The sequence below is a fragment of the Dama dama genome, chromosome 25, assembly GCF_033118175.1.
Source record: "Dama dama isolate Ldn47 chromosome 25, ASM3311817v1, whole genome shotgun sequence".
Taxonomy (NCBI): domain Eukaryota; kingdom Metazoa; phylum Chordata; class Mammalia; order Artiodactyla; family Cervidae; genus Dama; species Dama dama.
The window spans coordinates 67,619,536-67,642,366 of NC_083705.1; the positions used below are offsets into that span (position 1 = coordinate 67,619,536).

General features: G+C 41.6%; 1 protein-coding gene across 1 annotated transcript in view; it reads left to right on the forward strand.

The window, feature by feature from the left end:
- CTNND2 (catenin delta 2) overlaps positions 1–22,831 on the forward strand; it is a 1,052,580-nt gene that overhangs the window by 923,324 nt on the left and 106,425 nt on the right. Inside the window, exons 15-17 of the mRNA XM_061129708.1 lie at positions 3,105–3,278; positions 17,196–17,270; positions 18,307–18,457. Coding sequence (XP_060985691.1) covers positions 3,105–3,278; positions 17,196–17,270; positions 18,307–18,457 — 400 coding nt within the window. The remainder of the gene's footprint in view (positions 1–3,104; positions 3,279–17,195; positions 17,271–18,306; positions 18,458–22,831) is intronic.

Below are 22,831 nucleotides of genomic sequence, written 5' to 3' on the forward strand. Positions count from 1 at the left end.
TCTTGTGGATCTTTGCTCTAGGAGAGCAAAGTATACAACTGCGGGATTGTTTCATGACTTCAGTCTGATTCTGCTGTCACCATGACCCGATAGTCCTGTGGGTATTGACTGCCTAGGCGACATGACATCAGGTGTTAGCACAGCTCTTAAAGAAGACTTTGAGTCTTATATAGGTGATCAAAATCTATTTTATAATGGACAGTCGATCGATACTTCTTTCTCTATTAACTCAATAGAAGTTTGAGGAAAGTACCCAGATAAAGGCGGCATGCCCTGGCTTTGAGATAGTTCTTTTTCCTCTGTATTGATGTGCCAGGGTGTCATCAGCATTCTGAAATAGCACAGAATCCCCTTTGAACTCCTCTCCTTGCTGTCAAAGGCTATCCGTATTCACATCAGTTTTCCTTTTATTGCCTTCAGATTCTCTCTGTAGCCACTGAGAAAGGATTGTCATGAAAGGTATTTAAGATCTACATAGATCACTTGTCAGAATGGAGGAAAACTGTCTACTGATTCAGCCATTTATCCTGTTTTGTTGCACAGAAGTTAGAAAAAAAAGAAACAGATGAAAGCCAGCAAATGATAACACAGCTTTTTTTTTTTTTTTTTGCACTTTTTATAGTTTGTCTATCACATGTTGTAATGAACATGCAGACATTGCTTCTGTATACCTCCCTCTGTTATGCTGGCTCTTACAGGAGAGGGAAATTTCTTCGATGTTGAGTGTTTATGTGAAATCTAAATCTTTATATGAAAATGATAGCTTCAGAGTTTTAAGGAGATGACAAAATTGTGGTCCGGGTGAGGGTTGGAAAAGAATTTCCAAACATGAGACAGAATGAGAGGGAAATAAAGTTTATCAGAGTGGGAGACACTGTTAGAACAGTGGGCCAGCTCAAGGGAGAACTGACATTGAACAGGGGTCCTTAGTCCACTTTTATAACCAGGGTACAAGGAGTGGGATAGGGGTCTTGCGAGTCATTTGCTGATTGGATGAGGCACATATACTGGTTGGGGGAGGACAGGTTATACTGCTCAGGAGGACCAGAAATCCGTTAATAGTTTTAATAACATGGGGGAGGGAAAGATGATAAGGGTCTATTTTTTCCATTCCTGCGTTCCAAGACACCCCTTGGTTCTATCTGCTCTCTTTGTCCTTGGATCACTACAAAAATGAAAAAAAAAAGAATTTTCCATTTCCTGTTGCAGTAGCAGAGAAATTCAGTCCCCCCAGCTGGTTTCTTTTGAGAAGCCAACATCACTCCTGCTTCAGCATCGAAGTTAACAAATCTGCGAAAGGACTGTTTCCTTTTGCCTGCTGCTCTCTTTCTATCCAGGGCAGTGAGCCAGCCTCAAATAATGAACCAGGAGCAATGTGACAAGTCTGGTTCACTTTCATTTTTTTTTTAAATGTATTTAAAAGAGATGGACTGGTTTCATTGATAGGCTGTGCACAGGTGTAAAGTCTTCTTTGAACAGTTTAGAAGTGGCTTAAGTTGAAAGAACAGGAAGGTCTCCACTTTGAGTGTTCTTGTTATAAATTTGAGATTGAGTGACACTCTCATTGAAAATGACCTTTAATCTGATGCCTCACCCATTGATGGAATGTCATTCATCTCTGTGCTTTAACCTTAAGTTAAGCTGTATCATAATAGAGAAAAAGAAGGTATGGCTTTTTAATTTTTCTCTTGGAAAATAAGCGATGAGATTCTTGCAATTCTTAATGTCTGTTAAAAAAACTTCTATTATATCTATCAACACTTCTATTTTTGTTACAAGGATACAGCATGAGGTATATTTTCTTCCAGGTAAAATTTCAGAATAAAGGCACTAACAGATTCTGAAATACAATTTTGTCTTCATAGATATACATACATGTATATGGACATACATGCACATATATTTATGTACATAAGGTATCTGTGAGAAAGTTTAGTATATATGTCATTTAGAGTATATGTTCAGCAATCATTAATAAATACAAATAAGGAGTTAAATAGCTTTATATTCACAACATAGTACTATAAAATAATCCTGTTGTACTATGGCTGTTCTCAAAAATGAATATGGGAATATATTTTCTACACATATTACTTCATTTCTACCTTCATTATACCATTACCTTTATTTTTAATGGAAGATAAAGGCTAAATGTGATCAAAGATCAGAATCATCATTGGAACTCAATATTTTTTAAATTATAAGAGTAATAGAATAGGCTATTAGAAATGTAGGAAAAAATGAAAGACATACATAAATAAATATTTATTATCCTTACGCTTTTTATGATGCGTTTTACTTGGTACCAGGCCAAACCCCTTATGGCTTTGTGTTCTGCTTTAACTTCTGTTGTAAACATTGACCCAAATTGCTACATGATCTTCAAAGCTATGATTTTTAAGGCTGTATTCATTTGCCTTTTGCATATGATCCATAACTTAAAATGAATGTGCAGTTAATTTTTAATTACATATTTTGTTAACTCATTACACTCAATTCAAAGCAAACGTCAGAATTTCTATAGGATCAAAATTTGCCTATAACTCATGGCAGAGTATCTAATAAACCGTAACAATCTTCTCTCTTTTGTACATTCTGTCGTTAGTTTGATGCTCATAGATGCAATGACAAAATATGTATTTTATAAGCGATTTAGAAATGTATCACAGTTGACACTTGCGTGTAAGAAGTGAGGGCACTTGATAGTCTCTAACTGCGATACTATGCCTATAGTATGCTTAGCTTACTGTAAAGTATGCTGTCTTGATCTGTAGTCTTCCTCCATCCTGCCCAATCAAAATCAGCGTACCTTTTCTCCTTCCTCCCTGTAACGGTTGCTAGAATTGTTCTCAGAGCACTTAACTGTTCTACTGCCAATTACATTCACTGATGTACCTGCTTCACCCTCCATCAGAAGCTCTCGGGGGGCAGGAATGGCTCTCTCATTTTTGGTGGTCCTTGGACTGCTGATGCCATATGCTGCCTGCAGTTCTCCAAATGTCATGACACCCTGCTTTGGTTTTCGTCTTGGATGTTTGCAGAGGGCAATGGTGGGAAGTGTGACGATGTTAAAGATGTTTACTCTCTCATTTCTCTTCCACCAGTGGGATGGAGTAGGACCTCTTCCAGACTGTGCAGAACCACCAAAAGGGATCCAGATGCTGTGGCACCCGTCCATAGTCAAACCCTACCTCACACTGCTGTCTGAGTGTTCAAATGCAGACACGCTGGAAGGGGCAGCGGGCGCCCTGCAGAACCTGGCTGCAGGGAGCTGGAAGGTATGACTGGTTTGTTACAATAAGAAAGAAATCTGGAAGCACGAGAGGGTTCTTAGAAAATAAGAGAAGTCCAATTTTGAGGGGTGTTATTCTAATCAAGTTTTCTAAGGATGTTAGAGAAAAAAAAAGAGTTCCATTGAACTGTTGGACTTAGAAACATATTTCTTTGAAAAAGTCTTCTTAAGGAGGTCCTTGAAGATGCCTGCAAAACACAGAGGAATAGATGTCAGTATAGTCATGGAAGATGCTGTGATATGCTTTCCATTCTGTCTGTGTAGCTGAGTTCCTTCCTTTTCAGAGGTGACTGGGAACATGTCGAGGCTTTTCAAAGCACTGTCACTGACAGAGCTGATACCCAAACATCTTGTATAAAAACCCCTGTGAATCCTGTAATATCGTAGCTGGTCTTGTCCCCAAAGGAAAAGAACCACTTGCATTTTTAAATTATGGGATTACAGGGAAGAATAGTGTTACTAGTTATCTTTGGCAAGATGTTAAATTAAAGCAATTGTATGGTTGGGAAAGATACTAGGAGGGTCTTTTTCTCTGGATTTTTATAAACACAGTCTTCCTGATGGGTTCTCACAGAAAGTTTTCATGACCTTCCTTTTGGGTAGAAAGGAGGGATTCATGATAAGCAAGAATTCTTGAGTTTGGTCACTGCTAGTTCCATGAGCTAAATTGCCTTTTTGCATAAAAGAGTGTTAACCTCTTAGAAGAATGAAGGAATATGGGGAAAATATCAAGAGAAGGAGTTTAAACCTCAGCCTTCCATTTTCCATTCATTTAATATCAATACTTGGAGTTTTGGACTATTCATACATCACTCCTTTCCTTACCATTCATTTTTTCTTCAAAACAATATTGATATAGACACATAGCTCTAGATCACTCTCAGAAGCTCAGTACCATGGGTACCACACATACTGGCTTCAGTATTGCCCTGTAATAATACCTTCTCTTCTTTTTTTTTTTTTTTTCTTTTTTTTTATTATTATTATTATTTTTTTCCAGTGGGTTTTGTCATACATTGATATGAATCAGCCATGGATTTACATGTATTCCCAATCCCGATCCCCCCTCCCACCTCCCTCTCCACCCGATTCCTCTGGGTCTTCCCAGTGCACCAGGCCAGAGCACTTGTCTCGTGCATCCCACCTGGGCTGGTGATCTGTTTCACCATAGATAGTATACATGCTGTTCTTTTGAAATATCCCACCCTCACATTCTCCCACAAAGTTCAAAAGTCTGTTCTGTATTTCTGTGTCTCTTTTTCTGTTCTGCATATATGGTTATCGTTATCACCTTTCTAAATTCCATATACATGTGTCAGTATGCTGTAATGTTCTTTATCTTTCTGGCTTACTTCACTCTGTATAATGGGCTCCAGCTTCATCCATCTCATTAAGACTGGTTCAAATGAATTCTTTTTAATGGCTGAGTAATATTCCATGGTGTATATGTACCACAGCTTCCTTATCCATTCATCTGCTGATGGGCATCTAGGTTGCTTCCATGTCCTGGCTATTATAAACAGTGCTGCAATGAACATTGGGGTGCACGTGTCTCTTTCAGATCTGGTTTCCTCAGTGTGTATGCCCAGAAGTGGGATTGCTGGGTCATATGGCAGTTCTATTTTCAGTTTTTTAAGGAATCTCCACACTGTTTTCCATAGCGGCTGTACTAGTTTGCATTCCCACCAACAGTGTAAGAGGGTTCCGTTTTCTCCACACCCTCTCCAGCACCTCCCAGAATATTGGAAATAAAAGCAAAACTAAACAAATGGGACCTAATGAAACTTAAAAGCTTTTGCACTACAAAGGAAACTATAAGTAAGGTGAAAAGACAGCCCTCAGATTGGGAGAAAATAATAGCAAATGAAGAAACAGACAAAGGATTAATCTCAAAAATATACAAGCAACTCCTGCAGCTCAATTCCAGAAAAATAAATGACCCAATCAAAAAATGGGCCAAAGAACTAAACAGACATTTCTCCAAAGAAGACATACAGATGGCTAACAAACACATGAAAAGATGCTCAACATCACTCATTATTAGAGAAATGCAAATCAAAACCACAATGTGGTACCATTACACGCCAGTCAGGATGGCTGCTATCCAAAAGTCTACAAGCAATAAATACCTTCTCTTCTTATCAGATCTTCCAATACCTGCCTCTTGTCACTTCTCTGTCCCTCCCATCATCTTTTCCATTTCTACAGTCTCAGCTGCAGCACCATCTTTCCTGGGTGTGACCTTCCAGCTCTTGGGGCACAGCTCTTGGGACCCAGCCCCTGATGATACTTCCCAGGAGCTGGCTACTTACTCATGCATGCCAGGCCCACCTCTTCTCTTAGGTTTTAGGAATGAGCATAATTATTCCTTTCCCTCTCCACCCTTAAGGCATCCCTAATGTTGTCCCTTAAGAATTCAGGTGGAGCAGGGATTGAAGTGAATTTTACCTTTGCTTTCATCCAAAGAAAAGTTTCAAAGTTAGAGTCTCACCAGGCAGAATGCCAGAGGATAGCCTTGCAGAGCTAGGAAAGTGACAGTCATGGAAGTCAGTTCCTTGAACTTGTCCTGAGTCTTAACTTCCATCTAAAGTTAAGAGGCTTTGAGTCCAGTCACAGTTCAAAACTTTTCTAAGCTTTGTGGCTCTGGGAAAGTTAAAGCATCTCAGTGTGTCCCAGGTGCATCGTCTTTAAGCAGAAGCAGTCATGGGTGACTTCCCGCCACATCATGTAGGTTAGTCACAAAGCTGGATTCAAAGATGCAGGATGTCATAGGCCAAAGGGTCATCACTGATCACCCAAGAGCACTAAGTTGCTGTAAGTTCCCACCCACCTCCCTTGCCTTGGAGGATGGATTAAAGGGGATGGGAAGGGATGCTCTCTAGAGCAGAGTCTGATCTGAAATGCAAAGCCATCTAGATGATGGCAAGTTTGCCACATTTTGATTTTTTAATGAATTATTATTTTTACTTGCCAAATAGTTAGGTTCTTATAAGAACAAGTTAAAAATGGAGAAATGTCTTTGAGCGCTAGAAGATGTTGATTGTAAGATTTCAACCTTTGCTTCAAAAGTTAAGCTCTGTATTCCATATGTTCAGAAAATTAATTAGAAACATGAAAAATTTATAAAGACGCGAATAAAACTTCTGGAGTTGAAAATATAGCATCTTAAATGAAAAATATGTGGGATGGAATCAATAGCAGATTAGACATTGCAGAAGAAAAGTTTAGTGAACTGAAAGACAGCGATTGTAAACTATACAAAATGAAATACACAGAAAAAAAAAAGGAAAAAAATGGACAGTGCATCAGTGAGCTTCAAGTGGCCTGAAATATATGTATTAATGGAGTCCAAAACAAGACAAGAGAGAAAGAAGAAAAAGAAAGCTATTTGAAGAAATGATTGAAAACATTCCAAATCTAATGAAAACCACAAACTCACACATCTAAGCAACTCAAGAAACTGTACCAGAAGCATGAAAAAGTTATACCAAGGTACATTATAATGAAATTGCTCAAAATCAGAATTAAAGAGATAATCTTAAAAGCAGCCAGAGAAAAAAGACATGTCACGTACCAAGAACTGTACATCTCCACATCATATTTAAGGATAAATTGTCAGGGTCTAGCCCCAGCAGGATCTAGGGGAACCCTCAGGATGAACGGCGTCGGCGAATGAGAGAGAGAGTGAGACAAAGCTCGAGGGCTAAGTCTGAAGTTTATTTTTGTATAGCCCCTTTATACCGTTAACAACATCTTTTTGGGGGAAGTGCATATTGCTTACACACAGGTCATCTCAAAACATTACAGCAACTTGACCTTTAACAGAAACAGGATGTTATCTACATACTTTTGTTTACAAGAGTCTTTTTTATCATTTGGCCTTCAGGCCTGCTAATATTTTATGGCTTGCACCTAGTGTAACTTAAGCACCTTCAGTAGCCAACCCTGTTTTTTTTTATAATTAATCTATTTTTTTTTTTAATAAGCTCATCTCTATGGGAACTAGATAGGATTACATTTTTACAGAACAGAAATGTGAAGGACTGCCGAAACAGCAGATATGGCACAAAACAGGCTCTTAGTCTAAAAGTTAACTACCTGCAAGAAGTCGCCAGCTAATCTCTATCTAAAGTATTTTCTATTAGGCACATTTGTGGCTGTCATATTTGTGGAGCTTTTCTCACCCCGTGAAGGGGCCTATGCTTAATAGTTTCTTTTGTTAGCGTACTGTGCTTAGGATGTTTAGAACAATCAAGAGCATTTTTTGCAATGAGAGCACATATTTATCAAATAAGCCAGAATGCCAGCAAAAGGGTTTGAACTGAAGCATTTTCTTTATCCCTGGCCCCTTCATAGGGTACCAGCGGCCAGGAGATTTATTAATTAGGGTTTTAAGTTGGTCCTCATTCAGTGAAAGAGAAGCAGGAGAGCTCTCGGCAGGCAACACAAGAATCCGCAGCAGGACAAACAAGAACAGCAGAAAAGGGGGGAGGATATAGGGTGAGGTAGAGGCCGAGGCCAACCTGGAGGGTCCCTTATCCTAGACGGCCTTGCCTGTCAGGTTTTTTCCTCGTGACCTCGTCATGGATGGGGTCGCGGACGGCCTTGCCTGCCTGGTATTTTTTTCATGACCTCGTCACGGGCGGGACCTCTCATAACGGCTCCCGGCAATAAATATTTCCAGTTATTCAATTATTTCTTGTTAGGTTACTAAGGATGTCCTGTAGAAGAGAATCTGGTCTGTAAGACCTCTAAGAGCAGAAACCAGGTTCCATTTATTTCTTTGTACCCCACTGCTAAGCCTTGTGCTTGACTGAGCAATAATGCTGAGACACAGACATTTAACTGAACTAGTGTCTCTGTCCATATGCCTTTCTTATGAATAGCAGTCTTTTATATTTATAAACATCCGTCAGTCACTAAGCAGTTAGTAGCGCATCTTCAGATGATCACAATTTATGATTCTTCTTTTGGTCCTTTGATTCAGATGGGAATATGTAGTCAATAGGATATAAAATTGATAGAAAGGAAATTGTGAGAGAACTATTTTCTTTTCAGTTTTCAGACTCGTCAGTGTTTTTTAGGATGCGTATTTTGATGTCATGGCCCCGTTCCACGATTCCTGAAGCACTGGACTTTGTATTTAATTTGGTGATTAAAGGCATAGGTGCTGTGTCTCACATAACCAGGTCAGCTGGATGAGCTGCTGAGATATGTCTGGGTCTTTAGGTGTTTGGAGTAATAAAACAGTAAATTTACAGTGTATATGATTTTATACTGATTTATAGTATTTTGATATTCAAAAATTCTCTCCTGCTTTGGGTTATATAATGAGAATTAAGGAAGAAGTCTGATAAAAATTCTCAGAATTTTCTAGCAATAACATCTTTCTGACTGTTTTCAGTGCATTAACCTGAACATTAGTTATCCCCAGTGTAAAATTCATCCCCATATATCCAGATGCATTGAGTTGGTAATTTTTTTATTATTAATAGAGACTACTGAGTAAGAGGCAGAATGGTCTACAACAGCTAAAATCAACATCACAAGAGCCATTCTGTATTTTAGACAAAGCTTAACAACTATGACCATTGAATTTCCCAGCCTTCATCATATTTCAAACAACAAATTAAAAAATGCAAGGAGTTACTGTTGTAAGTAGGTACACAGATCTGTGGTAAGAAGGGCAAATAGATACACTGATGGCAAAGTGAAAAGATAAAGGAGTTAGAAGAAGTAAATATAAGGATGCAAGAAAGAAAAAAATGTCAGAGGCCATTCAGTGTTTTGGCTATTTCATTTATTCTAATCACTGATGGTCATAATGCTGACTGTCATCAAGAAAATGTTGAATGGTTACTAGTAATTTTAGAAGACAAAGCATTTTAGAAAGACTTTTATTCCAATAGTTAAAGTAGAATTTTGACTCTCAGGGTGTCATCCTTGCTTATACAGAACACTGGCCTTCCTGATGGCTTTATGCAAAGGGGATAATCCTTGGTCAAGGCAAAGGCGCTTTAGGGCATATTTGTGCATAGTTATAAATGTATGTGCTTGTATAAGAATCTTCTTATAAAAATACAAATACACAAGCATGCATAAAGGTCAGTATCACATTATCGTTATTCTTTGTATAATTTAGTAAGGTACCATGTTAAATGGTAGGGGAATATGTGGGAAGGGAAGATGGATAAGCAATAGGAATGATTTGAGAGGATTGTCATTAAGCCAACACTGATAAATAGTTATAACTTTTTAAAGATGAGAATAGTTTATACCAGAACCAAACAAACTTGATCAGTTAAAAGATTGACTGAGGACACACAAACAGCATCAAATTTCATGAAGACAGCATTACCATCTAAAACCTAGGGTTCTAAGAATGTGTTTTTTTATAGCAACTGTTGAAATTTAGTGGTGTTCTTTAAGTGTCCTTAACTTTTATGATCCAAACAAAAGCAGAAATGTGAAGGTAAAACATCCGAATTTTACATGGAGAGAGCTTTTTATAGACCTCATCATCTGAAACAATAACTTCTCTTTATGCGGAGATGTGCAGCACACTTTTCTGTGAAAAAATTGACTAGCAAACTAGATCTTCATAATGGCCCCACATACTTTTTAAACTTTAAAACACTCATTACTTGGTTTATGAGCATCAGAAAAACATAATGGCAGAAGCAAAGTGAAGTGTTTTTCTTAGCTAACATGGACTTCAGTTACCTTTTCCTCATTTACAGTAAAACAATTTTGTCACAGAATATTAAAGCAGTTGGATGTAGTAGTTTGACGAGTTCCAAAATGTGAATGAATGCTCCCATTTGTGGTTTATTTTTATCGTACTTGAACTCTATGGAAAGTCAGGATTAGAACTGTCAAAATACATCTGTTCTGTTGCTTTTAAATCAAACATTTTAGATATCTTTGTGTGGTCAGTTTTCTCCCTAAAATGGGACTATTCTCAGGAAGCCTATTATTTTCCCATTTATGTTCAGAGTTAGAGGAAATAAAGAGATACTTGGATATTAATCTGTTAATATTTAATGAAGTAACATGATAGCAACATAGATTTAGTGAGAAGGAAATAGAACCTCTAGCCATGTGGCCCAAATGAATAAAAAATAAAGAGAATTGGGAAATCTGAGACTTGTTCCTAAGGACAGGGAACTTAAGAGGGGCATTGAATTTAGTGTGGCTTAGCAATTGGTGTATCACTAAAAATGAATTAGGCTAAATGAGTGGAGTGTAACAAATAAAAGTAATTATCATGGCTTAACATCTAAGACAAAGATTGTTGTCCTAGTTAACAGTGGTGTATAAAGCATAAGGTTTAAATGCAAAGAAACAGAGTTGTGAAAGATTATGATGAAAAAATGGGGCATGTGGCATCATGCCTCATGGGTTACTAATTGGGTCAGAATAGAGGTTATCTGAGGACTCTGCCTAGTTAGCAGGCTCCTAGACAGAATGCGTTCACTTGGATGTGATGACCAGCCTGAGGCAGGACAAGGATGATCCAACCTCAGGAGGAGATAGGGAGGAGGAGGATCAAAACCAGGTCATTGGTTCTAACCACACAGTAGCTAGTGGTTTCTCCTAAGACCCCACTAAGCAGTACTGATGGTAAGGGCTGCATCTGTGTTATAAATGCCACACACATCCAAACTGACTAGAGAGTAAGCCCTTTTTGGACAGCCTGGCTTACTTTCACCAGTGTCATTGAATAGCAACGTGCTGAGTGATAGAATTACATTCAGATATTGTAGAAACAGCTAGAGCTGAGGGATTTTCCCTTCCAGCCAAGATGCCAAGATGGAGTACCAAGTACCTTTAAATAGCAATAGCAGCAGCAACAGAAACAAACTGGAGAAATATATGAAAGAACTGTTGTTAAAACACTAAGCATTAATCAATGATGAAAGAGAGCTCTGAGAAACAGGAAATAAGCCAGGTGAGCCCCATGGCTGTCCCTGATTGCTGTCTTGAGAGAATTTGCAGACAATAGCACAAAGATTAAAAACCCAGGAGAAGCTTGGCAGACACTCAGAGCTCAGGAGATACAACTGGGAATCTAGGGAGACCAAGGTGACTAGAGGTTATAGTGAAAGTGAAAGTCATTCAGTCATGTCCAACTCTTTGTGACCCCATGGATGGTAGCCTGCCAGGCTCCTTTGTCCTTGGAATTCTCCAGGACAGAATACTGGAGTCGGTAGCCTTTCCCTTCTCCAGGGGATCTTCCCAACGCAGGGATTAAACCCAGGTCTCCCACTTTGCAGGAGGGTTCTTTACCGTCTGAGCCATAGGGAAGCCCAGAGCTTTGGGACGGCCCCAAAGAGGAGAAAGCCACACCTAGAAAGAACCCCTGAAATCTTCAGAGGATCCGCTCAGATACTCAGCAGAGAGCTGTCAGTGCATGCACAAGAGGGAAGTGCATGCTCAAGGCTAAAGAAAAACTTTCCTGAAATTATTAAACAAAAATGAAACTTGGCACTTGCACAGGAATGGATATAGTGTGCATTCCCAAGAGCCACACAGGAAAACCTGGTGATTGGTGGATCCTTGAGTAGAGTACTCTCAGAGTCTTGCTTCAGCAATGAGGTATAATTAGCCCTGGACTAAATAGGCTCTAGTCTTCTCTATCAGATCTTAAAAGTGAGATGCAGAGGATCAATAGCTTGCAAGTAAATTAACTGCATCCTAAAGTTTAAAAATACCTATAGGAATACAAAAATACCCAGCATCCAATGCATTAAAATTAAGGATGTCTGACATCCAATTGAAAATAAACAAGAATATGTGATTCATAATGAGGAGAAAAATCAATCATTCAAAAGCAGTTCAAAACCAACCAAGATGTTAAAAATATCAGACAAGCAGTCATTATAACTCTACTCCATGTGTTCAAAAAGTTCATTAGAAATGTATAAAATATAGGAAAGGCCCAAGTAAAACATCTAGAGTTGAAAATAAACTGAATTGGAAAAAAAAAAAAAAAGCCACATGGAATGGGATTAACAGCAGGTTAGACATTGCTGAATAAAAGGTTAATGAATTTAAATATTGCCCTGGAAGCAGTATTTAAAATGAAATGATGAGAGAAAAAAACAAAGTTACTGATCATCCATGAGCCTTAAGTGGTCTAATATACATGCATTTAAAGTTCCCCGAGGAGAGGTGGGAGAGAGGAGAAAGAAAACAGGAAGAAATGATGGTTGAAAAATCTTCCAAATGGTTCCACATTGTTCAAATTTAATGAAAACCACAAACTCACCGATCCAAGCCTAAGAAACATGAAGAAACAATACCAAGTGCTTCATAATCAAATGGCTCAAAATCAGTAATAAACAGAAAATCTTAAAAGCAGCCAGAGGAAAAGACATGTTGCATGTAAAGATAAGGATTACAGCTGATTTTTCACCAGCAGTAATGCCAGCGAGAAGACACTGGGGCAGCATCTTTAAACCTGTTGGGCCCATTCATGTATAAAGTTGATTTGGGCTTGGTACCTCACAGGTGCAACCAATCTCCATAGGAAATTCCAAGGATTCCTAGAGCAGCTGTAAAACTATCTATAGAAGAAATCCTTTCTGAGCCCAGTTTAAGATCTGGGCTAGCCTGGGAGCTGCCAAGGTTAATTACCCAAGCATTGGGAACAGAGAGGAATTCTAACATGGAAACTTCAGTTTGAGTGTCCCAACATGATCAGAGCTGTGATGGCCCAGGACATGAAACTCAGTATTGTGTCCTTCCAGCCCTGAGGACAAGCAACTATTCCAAAACCCTACACCAAAAGTTCTGTCCCCATACAGAGAATTAAGGATGAGTGTGGCTTTAGGATAGACTCCCAAAGAGATGTATGATCACTTCAAACTCTGATTACACTGTTGTGGAAGTGGTTAGAACTCTGTACTCAGTCACTCAGCCGTGTCTGACCTTTTTGTGACCCCGTGAACTGTAGCCCACAGGTCTCCTCTGTGCATGGAATCCTCCAGGCAAGAATACTAGAGTGGGTTGCCATTTCTTCCTCCAGAGGAATCTTTAACTTACTGGTCCTGTCTATAATTTCAATTGCTTTGGTCCTTTTGGGGCTTCCCTAATAGTTCAGTTGGTAAAGAATCCACCTGCAATGCAGGAGGCCCTGATTCAATTCCTCAATGAGGAAGATCCCCTGGAGAAGGGATAGGCTACCCACTCCAGTATTCTCGGGCTTCCCTTGTGGCTTATCTGGCAAAGAATCTGCCTGCAATGCAGGGGACCTGGGTTCGATCTCTGGGTTGGGAAGATCCCCTGGAGAAGGGAAACGCTACCCACTCCAGTATTCTGGCCTGGAGAATTCCATGGACTGTATAGTCCATGGGGTCACAAAGAGTCAGACATGACTGAGTGACTTTCGCATGGTCCTTTTTATATAGTTCCTTACAGTGGAGAATGCTGTTCTTAAATAGCACACACTTGGTACTAGAAATCAAACTGACATTTTCTTTTACCAGTTAAACATTTTTAATTTCCATCTGTGAGCCAGAAATTAGAAGACAGTTGACATAAAGAGATGAATGTGACTTGGTAACTTCCCTCAGGTACCTTCTAGAATAATAAACATATAAACAGAAAGTCCAGAAAAATACATGAGAGGTGCCATAATAGGAGTATATACACAAGGGGGTGTATACACACAACATACAAGAGCATCCCAGAGGTCATTTTCACAAGGAACAAATCAAGGATGAGGAAGCACACTTCCAATAGCACTAGTTGAAACCTAGGACTATAAGTCAGTGGTTAGAGTTCATTTTAAATACACTAGCACATCTCATTATTTAAAAGAATTCTAGCTCCTGCTATAACAAAGAGACCCCCACCAAATACACAAGGCCTCAAACAAGATAGGAGGTAAAAGCTACTTTCTCTGATGTAACAGGTAAAGGAAGATATATGAGGAGTAAAGCTCCTCTCTATGAATTATTTCCCCCAGGCTGACAGCTCTTCTGCCATCTTCAAGGTGTCATGAAGATGTGGTCATCCAAGGCTACACTTAGGGCCATCATCTGCTAAGCAGGAAGCAGAAAAAGACTGCAGATTCACAACCAGAAATGTTCTCTTTTGAAAGTCAGCTTGGAGCCCTGTTTTGCCTGATGCGATAAAAGGGGGGAAAAGCACTTCATCTGAACACTTCTTGCAAACTCAGTCGAATCAAACTATTTCTCAGTTCCTCCAGGCTTACCACTTGGCCACATTTGTCAGACTTCATCTTCTCATGCCCGCTGTGGTTGGCGCTCAACTTGGGGCTCTTACTAGCATATCCCTGCAGGGGATGCAGATCAAGTATTCATTTCTGTCTGGAATCATTTCTCTCCTGTGTTTCCTCTTGCCCAGGACAAGCGTCCTTGTCTTGTGGGGTTCTCAGTGGGGATGGGGCAGTTGGTGATTGGACTATCTCTGGTCCAAGGTGTTCTTCCGGCCCACAGCCGCCTTTCCCACTGTTGTGCTCCCTTGAGATGCAGGCCCACCCTCTCATTAACCCAGGTGGACATAGTCCAATGCCTGCCATTCCAGTGAATCCCAATCAACTGGCCAGCTAATCCTTCTGCATCCTCAGGTCCTTAGCCTCGGCCATGTTTTCTCCTGAACGAGGTCTTCCTCTTCCTCCTCCCCTAACTCCTCTCCTCCGCCTCCTTTTTCTCCTTCTCTTCCCTCTCCTCCCCCTTCTCTTCTTCCCCTCCTCCTCCTCCTCCTTCATCTCTTCTCTCTCATCCTCTCCCTCCTCTTCCTTTTCTTCCTTCTTCTCCTTTTGAATCATCATGCATCCTCTCTTGAGCTCACGGACCATTCCGAAAGCCAGGCTGGTCCACACGTGCTTTGTTCCTTTCGTCCTCACTGGTGGGCTCGATACACAATGCTATCATTCTGTTTGCAAAAAAAATCAAGTTCTGTCCAAAGATTTCCACCTCAGTTGCAATGAATTACCATAACCTTTTCTCTCTTGTTCACCTGTTTTCACGCCAGTGATACTTCCACTTTTGTTTCACTTACAAAGCTCTTGGCAACTCATATACTTTACTAACACCCCATGGGCAGTACTGTCCAAGGCAACTCACTTCTCTTTTGGAAAAACTATATGAGTCTTGCACTTCTGTGTTCAGTGCACCTGAGACACATTCCCCATCTCCCAAATACTGCATCATGCCTTTCTCTCTTTTCTCCTCCTTATTCCTTCTTATTGGGTTACACAAAGGTTCACATGGGGGTTATACATGACCTGCTCCAAGACTGCTCAGCTGCTACTTAAAGAGCATCACTATTCCGGGATGTCTCCCAGGATCCAGTAGATAAGACTGCCTTCCATCTCAAGGGGTGCAGGTTTGATCCCTGGTCAGGAAACTAAGATCCCACATACCGCACGATGCAGCCAAAAGTTAAATAAATAATTGTGTCTTTAAAAAGCATCACTATCCTAAATCCTTGCATGTCAAGAAAACTTTAGAAGCTTGCAACATCTTTTGAATTAATTGTTAATAATTGATTGTGAATCATCATATCCTGAGCTAATACTGGGGATTTTCCATATCCACACAAACACACACACAACTAAAAGTTTCAAAATAAAAACTATTTTCTATGTGTCGCTCACATAAGATCAAATCCATTGTCTCGTTTTTCCCTTTTCACTTAGAGCATATCACTGTGTACCATTTTCTCACACCAGAAAAGTATATCTATAACTCGTGCACATTTTTGGCCATGCGTAGCCATTTGTATTCCTCTCAAATCAGTTCTCGGCAAAGCTGAAGGACTCATCATTTTACAAACACCAAACCATCTTTCCATCCAACAGGAAGGTATATAATAGCTAGGAATCTAAGGAGGGAAAAGTAAGTTATAGGGGACCTTTCCTGGTTTGTTTCAAATATGGCCAGATTCTCCTCTGTCGATATTGGGAAGAACGGAAGGGAGGGAAAGGACTGAGCGCAGAGGTTTAGGTGAGACAATGAGATGATGGCGAGGAGGGAATATTGTCAGAATCATGGAGAGCAGAATCAGAGGGCGAGGACTCGGGGTCACGGGGCACAGGTGAGACCTGCGGGCAGTTGTTTAACATCTTTGTGTCTAGCTCTCCTCGTCTATAAGAACAGTAGTGTCATTCTCCCAGGAGTTTGGGGATTAGAAGAGACCACAAATGGACAAGCCAGCATCTGGGGTCTAGGATGAGGTGGTTCTAGGAAAGAGGTCATCTCTGGGCCTGATTTTAGGCTGGCTGAGTTCCAAAAATATCCACCCTGGTCTCTCAAAAGGCCCAGAATATCTCCCCAGCGTTAAAATACATTGTTGATGTTTATCTTACCATATGGACACATGGACTCCATGCTCTGATTTCCATTTTCCTTAGTTTTAGGGAAGAACCCAACAGTGAATGGGCTACGTAAGCTCAGGTGTCTAGCGTACTCCTGGACCTGGAAATCAGAAGGCTTAGCAATAGTGGAGGAGTAGATGAAAATCATGTCTCAGCACGTTAGATTGCAAATGAAATTTCCCATGGACATGATGGAGAGTTTGAACTGGCTTCATGAAGCTCCTTTCCATGGGAGGGATATCCCATCCTAACAGCTAAATTTCAAGAAGCGGTTTCCAAATCTCGAAAATTTTTTTTTCCATGTCTAAGACTTTCTGACCATCCATTCCTCTGCTTCCTGAAACTGGGGTTATGAAATAGTTCATTGCAGTCAAGAGATGCTGTCGTGAATTCCCTCTGCTCCCCCACCCCACCTTCCAGAGTCTGAACGACAGTGTGGGGTCAGGAGAAAGTGAACAGTCCAAGTTGATGGGGATAAGAAACTATGTGAATGTGACTTCTCTAACGTAGGACAGGATGAAGTTGTGTGTTTTTTTGATCTCATATTTCATGCAGGGCTGGGCTGAGGATGTGGCAGGCATGGCATATGCCCTACGTTCACTGCCAGAGGGGGCTCCCTGCCTGCCACAGGTGAGAGCCAGCTCTGGGGTGCCTGTCCCAACGGGGAAAGGGGGGGTGGGGCCCGGCGGGGAGGGTGGGGACTCTGTCCACCTTCGGTGGTCCCCAGGAGAACTCTGCCACAGAATCCGAAACCTCGTGTTATGAATTTCATTTTCTTAGCTCACAGATGAAATTGCAATGGATTAAACCCTTATACGGGTTGGTTTTTGTGGCACATGCTCTTCTCTGGAACACGGTACAGAAGTGTAAAGTGTGTGTACTCAAATGTCTAGAAAACCTGAGCCGACCCGTATTTGGTTCAATGAATCAAAATGCTTTATTGTCCTGATATGGCAAATACATTTCCATGAAAAGCCTTAGATGTGTTCTACTAAGGCCAACCACCACTAACCCAAAACAAATTGTATGCTTACCTTGTAAATTAGACATTGAATTATGGCCCTGGATATAATATATTTCAATTTTTAAAATTTTACTATTTTCACTCTTCATCTTTGATGTCATATGTACCTCTCCTCGGCTGTACCGTTTTCCGATTTATTTCCTCCTAATTATTCAGCAGACAACTTAATTGACAGTAATTTCTGTAAGATCTCTCTGCCCCACTTCCAAATTCAAGTTTGTTTGTTTTTTTTAAATCACCTGTATGCAACCTTTTATCATTTTCTACTTTTTCCAGGATTTCTTTTCCTCTTCATGTCAGTAACCAGCCCTTCCTGTCCCAAACCTCCATATCTTAAAGCATCAGGTATAAAGACACCACACAGATATCTTTCTAACTCTTGGACTGGGAAAGCTGGCACCAGAGAAATGAAGTGTGATGAACTGATTAACGCTGAACCCTCCATCCTAAGTTGGAGGCAAAAATAAAGTTAAAACCTTTAAATACATGTCTGATAGGCTCAACCTATTCTACAAGGAGGTCTTGATAATTCAACCTTTTGGTCGCCTGTGGAGGACAGTCCGAAACACCCACAGGCGCTGTTTGCTTGGAGGGTTTCCACCCACCCCAGCTCCTAACGCCTTGGCCTCCCCTCATTTGCAGTGGTCGGTATATATCCGAGCTGCTGTCCGGAAAGAGAAAGGCCTGCCCATCCTCGTGGAGCTGCTGCGGATCGACAATGACCGTGTGGTGTGCGCAGTGGCCACCGCGCTCCGGAACATGGCCTTGGACGTCAGGAATAAGGAGCTCATTGGTATGTTCCCTCCGATTCACCGTGTCTCCATCTTTTTTTTTTAATTGAAGTATAATGCATTTCCTGTGTTTGAACCCACATGCAGAGCATATATGCACGTGCAGAAACAGAGCATGTGCTAAGAGACCTTGTTTTTCCAGCTCTCCTTCTAGCGGAAATCAATGCTCTAATTTATCTTTTAGAATTTAGAGGAAAATGTGAGGCTTGTTGACGTTCCTAATCCTTGCAAATTAAAAATGACTGCAGTGCTGAGCACTGGATACCATGTCCTGACCCTCTAAATCCTTGCCAGGCTGTTTGTTTGCTTTCCATGGTGTGAACTGGAATTCTAATGGGATGCAGGCCTCTTCTTCTCCTCTCTGTGTTAAAATTTATTTTGCATTAGACCAGATTGGCTCTCCAGTCCTATTTTTCAAGAATCATCTCCCTATATTTTTGTATTCAAGAAAGGGAAGATCCTTCATTAATGAAGCATTAAAGAGGTCATCCATAAGTCTATCGATTCAACAAATGTTTGTCCATGACCTATTTTGTTCTAGGCCTGTTCTATGCCTAGCGTTCATGAGTGCTCAGTCGCTTCAGTCATGTCCAACTCTGTGACCGTATGAACTGTAGCCTGTAGACAAGCTCTTCTGTCCGTGGGATTCTCCTGGCAAGAATACTAGAGTGGATTGCCATTCCCTCCTCCAGGGGATCTTCCCAACCCAGGAATCGAACCTAGGTCTCCTGCATTGCAGGAGATTCTTTACTGCTGTGCTTCAGGGGAAGCCCTCTAAGCCTAGAGATGATATCAAAGCAGAGAGAAGGTCTTGCCCTTGTGGAGTTTACATTCTGGACAGGGGCGACCAACAAAAGACACACATGAATCCCACGGTGTGACTGAAACATTCTGTGGGGGAAAGTGGTGCTGGGTCAGGCACGCTGTCATTGGTGAGGTTGCAGTGTTTTAAAATTGAAGTGAAAATTACATAACATAAAATTAATCACGTTAAAATGTACCTTTTGGATGGCATGTAGTATTTATACAGTGTTCTGCAACCACCACCTGAGTCAAGTTCCAAAACATTTTTGTGACCCTGAAGAAAACCCTGTGTGTGCTAAGTCACTTCAGTCCCCTCCAACTCTTTGCGACCCTATGGACTTGTAGCCCACCAGGCTCCTCTGTCCATGGGATTCTCCAGGCGAGAATTCTGGAATGGGTTGTCATGCCCTCCTCCAGAGAAGCTTCCTGGAGTTCCACGATTGAACACATGCCTCATTTGTCTCCTGCATTGGCAGGTGGGTGCTTTCCCACTAGTGCCACCTGGGAAGCCCCCAAACCCTGTACCCATTAAGTAGCCACACCCTATTTCTCCCTCCCCCACTGGCCCCTGGCAGCCAGCAGTCTGCTTTTAGTTTCTGTGGATTTTCTTATTCTGGATATTTCAAGTAAATGGAATCATGTAAGATGTGAGCTTTTGTATCCAGCTTCTTTCATTTAACATCAGGGATTATGGGTTTGAGAGGTCAAAGTCAAGGTGACAGCTATTGTGAAGCTAACATTTGAGCAAAGACTTGAAGCTGATGAGATGGGGCCCTGTGGTTCTTTCGGGGGAAGACTATCTAAGCTGGAGGAGCGGCCTCTGCAGACAGCCCTCCAGAAGAGGGTCTGGGAGCAGGCTGATGATGGGTTCAAGGTCTCTGGGGGCCTGATGTGCCTGGTGCATAGTGGGTGATGGGAGTCCAGGTTGTCCAAGAGATGCTCTGGTTCCTCCTCCTGTGACTGGGAGGATGCTCAGGCCAAGGTTGATTGATGCCTGGAGAACTGATGAACCACTGGGCCCTGCCCAAGGAGAGGCACGGCTTCCCCAAGGACCATTGACCTCCTGGGGTGAAAGAGATGACTCCAGTAGGGTGGATGATCAATGCAGCATGGAGCCTGGCAAGTTTGACCACAGGTAATAGGTATCAGCGAGGATCAGACAGCAGGGAGCTGGACCACGTGTCATGGCAAAGGTTCTGATCATGCGACCTCAGGAGGTCTAGGGAAAGCAGGTGAGAGTGAGTGCAGAGGGAAGACTCCGTTCCTGGGGCAGTTGGAATACCAGGCATGGGTTCAAATTTCATACACAGATTATGCATAGAGACAATGGTCTATTTCCTCTCTCCAGATTCCTGAGGGTGATATACTAGGCCCTTCATGATCTGGGAACCAGCCACTTTCCACCCCACAATTCCCATCATATCCTCCAATAAACATCAAGTGTTTGCAGGTCTCTTTTGGTTTAGTGGCTAAGTCGTGTCCGACTCTTTTGTGACCCCGTGGGCTGTAGGTCTCCAGGTTTCTCTGTCCATGGGATTTCCTAGGCAAGAATACTGGAGTGGGTTGCTATTTCATTCTCCAGGGGACCCTCCTGACCCAAGGATCGAACCTGGTCTCCTGCACTGTAGGCAGATTCTTTACTGATTGAGCCACCAGGGAAGCCCTTGACAGTCTCTACGCCACTTATTCATTCACAGGGACCAGATTTCAAATCTGTGTCTAATAAATGCAGTTATTTGTTATGCTTGCAGTGCATCATCAGGCATGAAATAAGCTCACAACTTGATATTTATACTTAGTTTGAATTTAAATGCGGATGGTAGGTGTTACATATTTACACCATTAGCCTTCTGTGTATTTGCTTTCCTTTTCCTGACTTGTTTGTTTCAGACAAGAAAGAGCAGTGGCTTCCAATCAAATCCTAGGGCTCCTCTGTAACATGGAGGAAAAATCAATAGCTAATCACTCTGCTACTTGGATACGAGCTACTAGGTGTTGTGCATTTGTGTGTTTTATTTCTTTTGGTGGATTAAAATATAACAAAGTAGGGAACTATTGATTGATTTTCTAGCTTCAAGGCGTCTCTTCTCTCCAGGAAGTCAGTTATCTAGAACTGTCTCTGAGGCAGGAACATTTGGAAGTCCATATTGCCCGTGTTAAATTAAGCCTCTACTATCAAATGTCACCAGACAGGAAAGGGAGCCAGCCGTTTAAAAATAGGAGTGAAAATATCTCAGTCATAGGCTTTAAGGAATCAATATCTTTTCTCCTTGAGTAAGAAAAGCAGAATTGAACAAAACAGCACACTATTCTCTTCTGTCTGGGAGAAAGGAAATGTGACCTTTGCTAACTCTTTTGCTTTAAATATTGTACCAAAGTAATGGGTTTTTATAAGACAATGCTATACAGAACTTTATCTATTGAAAAGAAAGCTGCAGTGACTTTGAACCAAGAACAAAAACAAAATTGAACTTGGACTTTTCTCTATCAACTCAATCAAAACTTTGGCGGGGGGGTATATACTAATACTTCAGTCACGTCTGACTCTTTGTGACCCTATGAACTGTAGCCCTCCAGGCTCCTCTGTCCATGGGATTCTCCAGGCAAGAATACTGGAGTGAGTTGCCATGCCCTCCTCCAGGGTCTCTTCCCGACTCAGGGATCAAACCCGCATCTCTTACATCTCCCTGCATTGGCAGGTGGGTTCTTTACCACCTGCGTCACCTGGGAAGCCCAAAGCTTCAGTATTAGATAGTCTGAAAATTCCCAGATAGATACCTCTGGCATAAATCTCACATCTCTGTCTGCAATAGCCTGTCCACCACCCGCATGGGAGGTCTGACAGGCATCTCAAATACGACATCTCCAGGCCTGAGTTCCTTGTCTTCTGTCCCAAGCCCAGTCCTTCCGAAGACTTCCCCGCGGTGACCTGTCCTTGTAATGGTCCTATGATTCTGCACGCTCATACCCGATCCACCAGCAGGTCTGGCTTCCTTCTGAATTTTCCCAGAACCTGACCCTTCTCATCTTCATTGCCTTGTCGCCCCCGCCGCCGCCTCCTTGAATCTCATCCTCTTTCACCTGGGTTATTACCGTGGCCACTTTCCTGGAGTCCTTGCCACCACCCCAGTGCCACGATCTACTCTCTAAAGGAGCAGCCAGAGTGGTCCTGTCAAAACCTTACCTACTGCATGTCTTTTCTGCTTTTAAAACCCTGCATCAGCTCCTCATTTCTCTCAGCGTGAAGGTAAAAGTCGTTGTGAGGCAGACGCGGCTCTGTACGGTTCCCTCTCCAGCCCCCCTCCTTCCTCACTGGCCGCTGCTTCACTGTGGTTCCATCATGACCTAAGCCACGAGCCTGCCTCAGGGCCCTTGAACCTGCGGCTCCCTGCACCCCATCTCCGCTTCCTTTAGATGTCCATGTGGTTATTCCTCAACCCCTCAGGTCGTTACTCAAGTGTTACTTTCCCAAAACAACCTTTTCTGGTGCCTTGTCTTAAAATCCTACCCCCTTTTCTGCTTTATTGATCTTCACAGCACTAATCACCCTCTGGCATGGAACATGTTATTTC